The sequence below is a fragment of the Dermochelys coriacea genome, chromosome 16 (genome assembly GCF_009764565.3).
Source record: "Dermochelys coriacea isolate rDerCor1 chromosome 16, rDerCor1.pri.v4, whole genome shotgun sequence".
In the NCBI taxonomy this organism is placed as follows: Eukaryota; Metazoa; Chordata; order Testudines; family Dermochelyidae; genus Dermochelys; species Dermochelys coriacea.
The window spans coordinates 3,194,482-3,207,187 of NC_050083.1; the positions used below are offsets into that span (position 1 = coordinate 3,194,482).

A 12,706-nucleotide genomic window follows, 5' to 3' on the forward strand; every position below is an offset into this window, starting at 1 on the left:
CCCCTGCCAGCTCCTCTTCCCCTACTGGGGGGAAGGCAGAGGAACCGATCACACCTCAATTGCTCCCCAGCTCTCCTGTGGAAAATCCAGCCCTCCAGCCCAGGGCCACTTCAGGGGAGGAGGAGGGCTGGCAGCCATATTGTCTTTACACAGCCTGGATTTCCCAACTCAGTGACACTCAGACATCGTGGTAATGGGGCCATGTTAGCACTTACACAGGAGAGATCGTGGCCAGGTCTAAATGGGGTGACCCAGAGAGAAGGGGCATCCTCCCCCTCCTTGGGGACACAAGCCCTTCTTTCCCCCCGTCTCTCCCACTCACTGTGCCTATCACCACATGCTGCTGCTGCTGCATCTCACGTGCTCTCCAGCTTTGGGCCAGCATCTGCCAGCCTTGGGACCATTGAAATCAATGGATTTCCTCCTGTTGCCTCCAGTGAGCTTTGGATCAGGCCCTTGCTGAGTTCTCTATCCTGCCTGGTTCTAACCAGTGGGGCTGCCCAGTGTCTGCAGGAGTGGAGCAGGCCTGGGACAGGAGATGTGCTGTGGGGGTGGTCTGCACAGAGTGGGATCTGGGCTGGGACACAGTCGCAGGGCAATGTGTGTGAAGGGCATGTGGCAGCTGCCCATCATGCCACCTTCAGTGGATCAACAGGGAATTTCCGGGTCTTCAAACACCCACAGAAAATGCCACCATGTTAAAAGCAGAAGTGTCCGCGTAGTGCCTGAGAGCAGCCTTTGTGACATGCTCTTTCTGTTGCTTTCTAGAGCCACCACTGGCGAACCAGGGAGCTGCACTGGGAAACCAGGAGGCTGAGAACATGGAGCAGCTCAAGGTAGGTGTGATAGGTGTGCTGGGGCCAGCTGAGCTCAGTGGGTGCAGCACAGCACTAATGACCCAGGGAGCAGGGGTGGGAGAGGGAGAGAAGGGCCAGAGAGAGGCTGATCCCAGGGCAGGAGCTGTGCAGGAGGTCGCTCATCTGCACAGTAGCAGGACTGAGTGAAAGGGCAGAGAGTGCTAGTGCTAGACCAGCAGGGAGGAGAGGAAAATCTGGGGGGTTGCTGAGCAGGGGAGTCAGAATGGGACCATGAAATGAGTGGGCCTGTGATGGTTTCTCACACGCAGAACAAGCCAGAATTACATTTACTTTATACAACAAAGCACAATGGGCAAGTCTCCATGAGAGATAGCACAGTGTGTGTGTCTCCTCTGTGGCAGGCTGTGTCCGAACACAGCATGGTGGCTTCCTTTGCAGCCAGGAAGGGGGCCTCCTCTCCATTTAGGCCCTGTCCATGCTCCAGCATATAGGCTGATTTTGTAACCATTTGGTGACTCTAAATGCAATCGGTGTCTTCATGCAGCATGGTCAGTAGCCAGGACCCATGGCAGCTGCAGGCCTTGGCTGCCCCATGGCTTTCTTCTGGCACCTGGGTCAGCACTCTGTTTTGTTGCTGTGTGAACTGGACCCCTGGCCATGGCTGGACCTCCTCCCTCCATTCTGTATGTAGTAGGATGTCTCAGCATGCACAGTTACTGCTGTGGTATGTATGTCTCCTGGGCACTCTGTCCCCTGCTGGCTTCTTATCAGATAGGTACCCAAATTTCCCAGAATGCACTGGTATGTACCTAGCTGGGTGGCGTGGCAGGTGTAGGTACGAGGCACAAAGACTCCAGCGTGGACTAAACGCCCCACTCCTTGTGACCAGGGCAGATGAGAGAATTGCAGGCTGATTAGAAAACCGTGGAGTGGCTGGAGCTGCAGTGTGGATTGGGCCGTGCAGGTGAGATCTGTGGGAAACAAGCCAAGAGCGACGTACGCCCCATGGGGAAACTATCTGACAGTGTGGGGATGTGCCTGTGCTTCCCTGCACATGTGCTAAGGGGTGGTGCTGGAGAGCCCAGAGGCCATGGAGAGGCTTTGCTCTAGCTCAGGGAGAGGAGTGATTCATTCCAAAGACTTTCAAAGGAGCCAGAGCTGTGTGACTAGGCCAGGGATGGGTAAACTTTTTGGCCTGAGGGCCACATCTGGATATGGAAATTGTACGGCAGGCCATGAATGCTCATGAAATTGGGGGTTGGGATGTGGGAGGGGATGAGGGCTCTGGCTAGAGGTGTGGGCTCTGTGGAGGGTCCAGAAATTAGGAGTTCAGTGTGTGGCCAGGGGCTCTGGGCTGGGGCAGGGAGTTGGGGTGCGGGGGAGAGAGGGACTCCAGCTGGGGGTGTGGGCTCTGGGGTGGGCCTGGGGATGAGGTTTTGGGTTGCAAGAGGGTGCACCGGGCTCGGACCAAGGGGAAGGAGGGGGATCAGGGCTAGAGTAGGGGGTTGGGGCATGGGATGGGGTGAAGGGGTGATTACCTCAAGCAGCTCCCAGAAGCAGCAGCATGTCCCTCCTCCAGCTCCTACGTGGAGGCACGGCCAAGAGCTCTGCACGCTGCCCCATCCGCAGGCGCTACCTCTGCAGCTCCCATTGGCTGTGATTCCCAGCCAATGAGAGCTGTGGGGATGGCACTTGGGGCAGGGGCAGCATGCGGAGCCCCTTGGCTGCTCCTATGTGTAGGAGCCGGAGCGGGGACATGCTGCTTCCTCCGGGAGCTGCCTGGAGCAAGCCCCAGACCCTACTCCCTGGCGGGAGCTCAAGGACCAGATTAAAATGTCTGAAGGGCCGGATGTGGCCCCCGGGCTGTAGTTTGCCCACCCCTGGACTAGACTGTGCTACGCTGCACTGAGAGGCCCTTCCTGCGGACACCTGCTGATCTGTCTGAATGTGCTGCCTTTTCACCCTACGTCTTTCCAGTGGATGTTACATTAAATCCTTTGCCACCTGAATGGGGCGCTTGAGACTGAGGCCTCTGTGATTTGTAGGAGAGGCAAGGATAGGAAACAGCAACACAAACACAGGGCCCACGTCGGAAACTGGGCCCAACTGGCCCTGTGATTGATCTGTGCCAAATTCCGCCTCGCTGCTTCCCTCAGCTGCATTCTCAGTTATTTGTTTTAAACCATAGGATTGAGCTAGACAAACCAACCCAGTGTCCCTTATCCCTCCCTTCCTCTCACATGGGCAGGGTTTAAATTCAGCTGGAGTTGGCCAGAGCGGAACTCCCGCCAGTAAATATTTTCAACCCCTCTGAAGTTTTTATAGCATGGTGGAGGGATGGGGGGCTCCAGGAAATGCCCTGTAAGAATGAACACAGTGACAGTCACCACTAGCCTGAAAGATGGCAAACTGGGGGAGGCAGAATGTTGGTCTGTCTGCTCAGCGCAGCCCCAGCCTGGCAGGGCTAGACACTGCCGAGCCAGTTTGGTTAGTGACTTCAAACCAAGCCCTTTGTGTTTGTGCGGAGCTGTCCTCTTCTAGTTAAAATCCCCTCACCCACTTGTGTTTGGATTTCTGTGGCAGCCACCAGACCATGCTGCAGTGACAGTGACTCCAGGGACTTGGTTTGGCTGGGGTTTGAAGCCTTGCCTCATTTCTGCCCTGTGGAGGAAGCTGAAAGGAGCTTTCTTCTTGCTTTGTTTAGCTGCATTCTGCAGGGGTTCCCCTGTGACTCGGCATTCCTGGGAGCTGCTGCTGCAGTGTGCAAAGAGGCCATGTCACACAGCTTTGTGCTGTATGTCTGACTTGATTCAGAATTTTGCTGTGCCTTTAATTCTGAAATTAAACCATGGGTGCCACTGACCTCCAAGCTTTGGGTCGTATTTCCCCCCGCCCCCTGTAAACACAAAGCAGTATTGTGCGTGTTTGTTCTGTGAAAACAAATTCTTCCTTGGTTTCCTAAAGCAGAATCACTTTTCCTCCCATATCTTTAGATTAGGGTAAGAAGTCTTTTTACTGAAGTGAAGCTTGTGCAGCTGAGGCCTGTGAAACACTGCTTACACATCCTCAAAGTGTTTGTGAGAACCTTGGAATAACAAAGTGCTCTGTGCCACTGAAGAATGCAGCAGGAACAAAAGCCACATCAACAGAGAGGGGACTAGGGAATACTGAATAGTTGACAGGAATTTTAATATAAAACTCTCTCTCTTCCTTGTCACTTGGAGTTTTCAGGAAGCCCTCTGTCTTATCGTAAAGCGGCATACAGCACAGACAGGGGCTTGGGAGGTGAAAGGTGGCTTCCTGCCATTCTTCTCTAGAGCTGGGTTCCCATGGGCGGTCATGCCAGTTTCACTGTGGCTTGTTCTATGCTGTTGTGATACAAGGAGACCAGGATTCCTGCTCCTTTGAGGGATTTAACTTCCATGGGCTAGTCGCGAGTTTAGAGCCTGCAATCATGAATCGCTTCAATGGACTCTGCAAGGTGTGCTCGGAGCGGAGATACAGACAGGTCTGTGGAACCTAATCCTAATCTGAATGCAAAGTGAATCCATCTGGGGAGTGCATATCTATTGCAGAGTCTGAGTTAGGCATATGTGCTGACTGTGTTCTCCCAGAGCCTGCTGCTCTGGCTCTGCGTGTCAGGTTATTTCCCATGTGTTGGTTTGTCAGGATTGTTTTGCAAATGCCATTTTAGCAGAAATCGTGGAAATGCTCGGCAAGTCAGCATCTGTGTATAAATGATCTCTGTCTGCGTATGGGCAGATCCGCACAACTGTGGATGGCCCCATGGTGGGAGCGAGCATTCAGCTTGCACTAATGGCCAGAGTGTTAGTGCTGTAACAACTTGGTGTGTCCCAGGAAAGTGCTAAGCTGAGCGGTAGTGTCCAATTTACAATTCATTAGTGGAAAGTAGGGCACTGCAGACTGTTAAGCAGATCCTTCCTTGTGTTTATCAGGAATGCATTAGGGAGACAAGCTAGTTACATTTGACATTGATGGCTGCTAGGAAAGAGTCTTGCTGAGCGTTATAAAGGAAAGTTCCAAGTTCTGTCTGACCGGGTTTGTCCGTGGCTTTGTCTGTCACAGGCTATTTTTATAGGTGTAAATGTGGCTGTGTAGATGAAGCTGCCTTGGCATTTCTGACACCAGCTCCCCATTGCTCTGCAGTGGTGTCATGGCTCACTCCCAGGCAGACTGAGGGGTCCCAACCCCTTTGTTGAGTTCTCCTGTTTACCCTAGTTCTGAGGCTAGGGCTGGAATTGCGGGATCGTGTATATGTGGCACTGCACTCCGTTCAGTGCAATGAATTAGTTTCACAATCTAGACAGGAAGAAGACAGAGCAGAAGGAGTCTCCTTGGTTAAACATGCCCCATCCAGTCTCTGGGCTGGATAAAGGGTGTCACACGGCAACTCCACTCCGCTCTGCATGTGGCAATGATTTACTATGACTCATGGCTTGGGCCATGTTAATTCTTGGTCTCCAAGAACCAGTGAAATCTCCCCTGACTCCTCCCCTGACGCCATGAGTGTAGAGTTCTGATAACTCGGTGCCCTCTAGGGTACTGAAGTCACATGCCATCTTTGCACCCACCTTCCCTGTCTGGGTTCACACTTCCCAGCCCTTGTCTGCAGGGGCAGAAACAGTGCTTCTTATTCAGAACTGGTGCCAGCTGGGAGCTGTAGCCCAGACCCCAAGCTCAAGTGTTTTGATCACTCTGTCGTGAAGAACAGAGCTGGGTTCCTTTTTCAGTAATGAAGATTTGTACTCAGCTGTTGGTTCTCTTGATGCTACATGAGCAGCATTGACTCCAGCTCACTCTCCTGTAGCTGGACTGGCTCTCTGGGGCCAGCAGGAGTAATAATGTGTCTCTGCCAGGGAAACCTGCAGATCTGACATGCAGACCAACAAGACAAAGTAAGATGGTGCTGTTTTCACCCTATCCCTTGTGTAACCATCCTCACGTTTGAACAGGCTAGAGGGGTCACTGCTTAGTGACATAAAACCCCCTTCTCCCTTCAGGGCTAAGAGCATCTCTGACAGTGGTCAAGGGGCAGAGGTGGGGATGGGAAGCCAGTGTTGGGGTTCTGTGGCATGGGGCTGAGCACTGCTGTGGGGCTGTTCCAAAGAGCTGCTTGCTGAGCTCTTTTCAGGACTCCCAGGCCTAGAAACCTCCTGATCCTCTGGCCCTGTGTTCAATCTAAGTGTAGAGAAGAGTCAAAGCTGAAGAGCCACCACCAGCATTTTGGCCTGTTTGTGACCCACCAAAACCCCAAAGCTACCCAAGGCAGTGGGCCTGGGTCTGTTCTTGATGATGCTAGTGGAAGGGAGTTTGGCTTTGGAAGCCCACTGCCATGCTAGGGAAATGGTGGGAGACAGGGCGTGTAGCTCCAGCAACCAGATACTATTGTGATTTCATCTTCACTTTATTAGAGCAAAAGATATAAAAAGGCTTGGATTAAATTCTCCTTAGCCAGGATCTGGAGCAGCATTGTATATCAATGATGAGGTAGAATGTAAAAAAGTAAGAAGCGATGGAATGGATAATACAGAGTCTGTCTGGGCTAAAATTGCACTGGGGAAGAAAACTACTAGAGCCTCCCCTGGGATAGTGCTTGGGGTGTGCTATAGACCGCCAGGATCTAATTTGGATATGGATAGAGCCCTGTTTACTGTTTTTAATGAAGTAAATACTAGTGGAAACTGCATGATCATGGGAGACTTTAACTTCCGAGATATAGACTGGAGGACCAGTGCTAGTAATAATAATAGGGCTCAGATTTTCCTAGATGTGATAGCTGATGGATTCCTTCATCAAGTAATTGCTGAACCGACTAGAGGGGATGCCATTTTAGATTTGGTTTTGGTGAGTAGTGAGGACCTCGTAGAAGAAATGGTTGTAGGGGACAACCTCGGTTCAAGTGATCATGAGGTAATTCAGTTCAAACTGAATGAATGAAAGGATAAATAAAAATAAATCTGTGACTAGGGTTTCTGATTTCAAAAGGGCTGACTTTCAAAAATTAAGGAAATTAGTTAGGGAAGTGGATTGGACTGAAGAACTTGTGGATCTAAAGGCAGAGGAGGCCTGGGATTACTTCAAGTCAAAGCTGCAGAAGCTATTGGAAGCCTGCATCCCAAGAAAGGGGGAAAAATTCATAGGCAGGAGTTGCAGATCAAGCTGGATGAGCAAGCATCTCTGAGAGGTGATTAAGAAAAAGCAGAAAGCCTACAGGGAGTGGAAGATGGGAGGGATCAGCAAGGAAAGCTACCTTATTAAGGTCAGAACATGAAGGTATAAAGTGAGAAAGGCTAAAAGTCAAGTAGAGTTGGACCTTGCAAAGGGAATTAAAACCAATAGTAAAAGGTTCTATCGCCATATAAATAAGAAGAAAACAAAGAAAGAAGACATGGGACTACTAAACACTGAGGATGGAGTGGAGGTTAAGGATAATCTAGGCTTGGCCCAATATCTAAACAAATACTTTGCCTCAGTCTTTAATAAGGCTAATGAGGATGTTAGGGATAATGCTAGCATGACAAATGGAAATGAGGATATGGAGGTAGATATCACCGTATCTGAGTGAAACTGAAACAGCTTAATGGGACTAAATCGGGGGGCCCAGATAATCTTCATCCAAGAATATTAAAGGAATTGGCACCTGAAATTGCAAGCCCATTAGCAAGAATTTTTAATGAATCCGTAAACTCAGGGATTGTACCATATGACTGGAGAATTGCTAACATAGTTCCTATTTTTAAGAAAGGGGAAAAAAAGTGATCCAGGTAACTGCAGGCCTGTTAGTTGGACATCTGTAGTATGCAAGGTCTTGAAAAAATTTTTGAAGGAGAAAGTAATTAAGGACATTGAGGTCAATGATAAATGGGACAACATACAACATGGTTTTACAAAAGGTAGATCGTGCCAAACCAACCCGAACTCCTTCTTTGAGAAAGTAACAGATTTTTTTAGACAAAGGAAATGCAGTGGATCTAATTTACCTAGATTTCAGTAAGGCATTTGATACCGTGCCACATGGGGAATTATTAGTTAAATTGGAAAAGATGGGGATCAATATGAAAATTGAAAGGTGGATAAGGAATTGGTTAAAAGGGAGACTACAGCGGGTCATACTGAAAAGTGAACTATCAGGCTGGAGGGAGGTTACCAGTGGAGTTCCTCAGGGGTCGGTTTTGGGACCAATCTTATTTAATCTTTTTATTACTGACCTCGGCCCAAAAAGTGGGAGTGTGCTAATAAAGTTTGCAGATGAGACAAAGCTGGGAGGTATTGCCAATACAGAGAAGGACCGGCATATCATACAGGAGGATCTGGATGACCTTGTAAACTGGAGTAATAGTAATAGGATGAAATTTAATAGTGAGAAGTGTAAGGTTATGCATTTTAGGGATTAATAACAAGAATTTTAGTTATAAGCTGGAGACTCATCAATTAGAAGTAACGGAGGAGGAGAAGGACCTTGGAGTATTGGTTGATCACAGGATGACTATGAGCCACCAATGTAATATGGCCAGGAAAAAAGCTAATGCGATCTTGGGATGCATCAGGCGAGGTATTTCCAGTAGAGATAAGGCGGTGTTAGTATCGTTATACAAGGCACTGGTGAGACCTCATCTGGAATACTGTGTGCAGTTCTGGTCTCCCATGTTTAAGAAGGATGAATTCAAACTGGAGCAGGTACAGAGAAGGGCTACTAGGATGATCCAAGGAATGGAAAACGTGTCTTATGAAAGGAGACTCAAGGAGCTTGGCTTGTTTAGCCTAACCAAAAGAAGGCTGAGGGGAGATATGATTGCTCTCTCTAAATATATCAGAGGGATAAATACCGGAGGGGGAGAGGAATTATTTAAGCTTAGTACCAATTTAGACACAAGAACAAATGGATATAAACTGGCCACCAGGAAGTTTAGACTTGAAATTAGACAAAGGTTTCTAATCATCAGAGGAGTGAAGTTCTGGAATAGCCTTCCAAGGGAAGCAGTGGGGGCAAAAGACCTATCTGGCTTCAAGATTAAACTCGATAAGTTTATGGAGGAGATGATATGATGGGATAACGAGATTTTGGCAATTAATTGATCTTTAAATATTCAGGGTAAATAGGACTAATCCCCTGAGATGGGATATTAGATGGATGGGATCTGAGTTACTACAGAGAATTCTTTCCTGGGTATCTGGCTGGTGAATCTTGCCCACATGCTCAGGGTTCAGCTGATTGCCATATATGGGGTCGGGAAGGAATTTTCCTCCAGGGCAGATTGGAAGAGGCCCTGGGGGTTTTTCGCCTTCCTCCGTAGCATGAGGCATGGGTCACTTGCTGGAGGATTCTCTGCACCTTGAAGTCTTTAAACCATGATTTGAGGACTTCAATAGCTCAGACATAGGTGAGAGGTTTATTGTAGGAGTGGGTGGGTGAGATTCTGTGGCCTGCGTTGTGCAGGAGGTCAGACTAGATGATCAGAATGGTCCCTTCTGACCTTAATATCTATGAGTCTTTGAGTCTATCTGTGGTTGCTTATTCTTGGTCCCTCAATGGGATCTGTCCTTCTGGCTGTTTATTTCCAGAAATCATATGGGTCAGTTGGTTCCCTCCCGTCCCCTCCTTTTCAGTAAACCTGGAAATGTGACAAACTTCTCTGAAATAACATTTATAGGAACAGTGACTGAGCTCCCGCTGAAAGCCAACCTTCGACAAATGAACTTCACTTTATTCATGAGAGCTCACGGCCTCCAGGGTCAGTGTGGCGAGAGGAGCCTTTCACTTGTTCCCTGAGTGCTGATGGAAAAAACCCATTAACACGCCATCCCTTCCCTTCAGAACTCCTTTCAGCCATATCCTACTTAATGAAAATACTTTAGCAGAAAATAATGTGTGAGGCTTTCAGAGCATCTTCACCCCAACTGCTTTACAAATGTTAATATACTAAGTCTTGCCACAATCCTGCAAGGTAGGAAAATGTCATTATTTACATATTACAAAAGGGAAACCGAGGCACAGAGAGTTGCTCAAAGAAGTCACACTGGAAGTCTTTGTCAAAGCCAGGAATAAAATCATATCTCCTGGTTCCCAATCTTATCCCTTAACCCATCCTTCATCCCACCTCTAGAAGACTCCCTTGGTTATCAAGAGAAATTCAGGGGAGGGGAATTGTGTTATCTGCCTATAGTACAGGATACGCAACTAACCGGCTCACAGATTGCAATGCCAAATTTTGTGTGATTTGTAAATGCCCTTTTAAATGTCCTTGGCTGCAGTCCAGTGTCAGCTATGTCCTGGCCATCTGCAGTAGTTTATGTCCTCCTACAAAGGGAGGACTTCTATACTGACAGATGTTTGTTGTCTCTGACCAGTCCATTCATCCCTCTCCACTTGGCTATACAGATGCTGTTTTAATGTAGGCATAAAAGTCCTGGGGCTGTGCATGAGCGAAGTGCTGGGTTCTTACTGGTCACACACAGTAGCTGCCTTCCTGTGTAAAGGATGACTCTGATGTCTGTTTTCAGATTACAATCCCTCGAGGAAGGGATGGGTTTGGCTTCACAATCTGCTGCGACTCTCCAGTCCGTGTGCAGGCTGTAGACTCTGGTAAGAGAACAACCCATTTTTATACATCTTTTATTGTTGGACTGATTTGAAAGGGACCAGTCCCCAGCCCCTTTGCTTCCCTATGTTTGATCCTGTCTTAAGAGCCTCTCAAACCTCACAGAATTTTCCTTTTCTCTTGAGCAGTTTCTTTTAAATGTCCCCTTTTTGCTTCTAATGAGGCCGGAGGCCAGTGTGGCTGTCTTGTTACAGCACTGCCTGTGCTCAGTGCTGAAGGTATTTCGGTGTGACTGCTGGGCACAGGGCAACGGCGGGGACTCCTGTGCCATTTCTAGGTGTTTGACACAAAAATGGTGGCAACTAGTTTTTTCCTAATTGCTCATTGAGTGAGTAAAATTTGATTATGTAACAAGTACTCCACATAGCCAGATATTGGGAGAGAGCATTAATGGCCTGGTCCAAAGCCTATGGAAATCACTCGGAGTCTTTCTATTGACTTCAGTTCACTTTGTATCACTCCCTTCATTTCCACAGCAAAAGTCAGGAAATGCAAACGTTAAGGTGGAAAAGCCACCTTAACTCTGCCCTTGTGCTTATGCCTCACAATACAGTCTTTAATGCTGGGATCGCATATGGGTTCTCAAATAGGACAATATACCATTTGTACTAAAACTGTAGATACATGAGCATGTACGTGTGGCATTCTGCAGTGTTTTGATGTCAGTCTAATATACGAACTAGTACTGGCTGAGAAAGGTTCCCCCCCAAAAAACATTTAGACAAAAACTATTTTATATGTTTTTGTTGACATATTTTGACAGAATTTTTCATTTTTTTGCCAGAAAAAAATCTCTAATGAAACCATGAACACTGAAAATTGTTTCAGAGTGGCAGCCGTGTTAGGCTGTATCAGCAGAAAGAACGAGGAGGACTTGTGGCGCCTTAGAGACTAAGAAAATTATTTGGGCATAAGATTTCGTGGGCTAAAGCCCTGTTCATCAGATGCATGTAGTGGAAAATGAAGTAGGAAGATATATATAGATATATACAGAGAACATGAAAAAATGGGGGTTGCCATACCAGCTCTAATGAGACTAATCGATTAAGGTGGGCTATTATCAGCAGGAGAAAAAAAACTCTTGTAGTGATAATTAGGATGGTCCATTTGCTGGTATGGCAACCCCTATTTTTTTCATGTTCTCTGTAAATATATATCTTCCTACTGTATTTTCCACTACATGCATCTGATGAAGTGGGCTTTAGCCCATGAAAGCTTATGCTCAAATAAATTTGTTAGTCTCTAAGGTGCCACAAGTACTCCTCGTTATGTCTGAAAATTGTTAGGTTTTCAACAACTGAAAAATTTCAATGGGTTAGGCAAAATGTTTTGGCCTTACTGAAAACGTTTGCCAAACAGGCCAAAATATTTCAGGTTTCAGTTGTCCAAAACTAACAACATTTCACAAACTGTGGGATTTTAAAACTGACAGACTTTGGGTTCTTTTTATTTGAGGTCTTCTTGTTGAGCATTTATGGGACATGTTTTCAAGCTTTTCTCCAGAATCATAAGGGTGAGAAACATACTTGTCTCTCCTCCAAAACTGACCTGGAAATCTAGTTTGCTATCCTGTAACGGCCTACTGAGGTAATGAGGAACCCAAATCTCATCTGCTTGTCCCGCATGTGAGTAACTGGGTTCTGGGTGTGTCTGAGGACATTGCTGCCCCAGTCCTAGGCCAGGGCACAAAGGAGCGTCACAACTCCTGCAGCTGGGATGCAGCTTGCATCTCCTCCATGACACGGCTCAGCATGGGGGATGCAGGAGCTTTGTAAATCCAGATCCTGAGGTGCGCTCCCTGCTGCATGCTGGTCTCTGCAGGGCCAATGTGGAGACTCCTTCTCTGGAGCACTGGGGGTTCAGAGGCACCCAAAATGAGTGCTCTGCCTGTGGTCCCCACCTCAGTGCAGACATGAGATGGTGAGGAGGGCATGCTGCTGGCTCTCCCAGTCACAGAGGAATTCCTCCCTGTGAGAAGAGCCATGCCTGTTCCGGCTGGGGAAAGCTGGCAAAAAACGATGGAAATAATCAACTGCTTGTGAGAAGCTGTTATACCAATAAAATAAAAGCCAGCAGGATCTTATTAAAGGGGAAAAGGCAAAATGCCACATTTATTGTGAATACAGAAAGAATCATAGTAAGCAGTTAGTTATAGCTATAACATTCCATTCAATTTCATATTTATTCACACATTCATTCATACACACAGACATGCACACAGGTTCTGCAAAGTTGTTATCATAGTTACCAGCCTTAGAGTTGCTCATG

General features: G+C 47.5%; 1 protein-coding gene across 11 annotated transcripts in view; it reads left to right on the top strand.

Annotated features, from left to right (window-relative positions):
* RGS3 (regulator of G protein signaling 3) overlaps nucleotides 1-12,706 on the top strand; it is a 230,755-nt gene that overhangs the window by 74,339 nt on the left and 143,710 nt on the right. For 9 of the 11 annotated variants that reach the window (XM_038374581.2, XM_043498553.1, XM_038374582.2 and 6 more), the window contains 2 exons: nucleotides 769-836; nucleotides 10,341-10,422. In XM_038374581.2, the coding sequence (XP_038230509.1) occupies nucleotides 769-836; nucleotides 10,341-10,422 (150 nt within the window). Of the gene's footprint in view, nucleotides 1-16; nucleotides 191-768; nucleotides 837-4,158; nucleotides 4,327-10,340; nucleotides 10,423-12,706 lie in introns of those variants that run through there. The other 2 variants (XM_043498555.1, XM_038374587.2) reach the window with 2 other exon arrangements.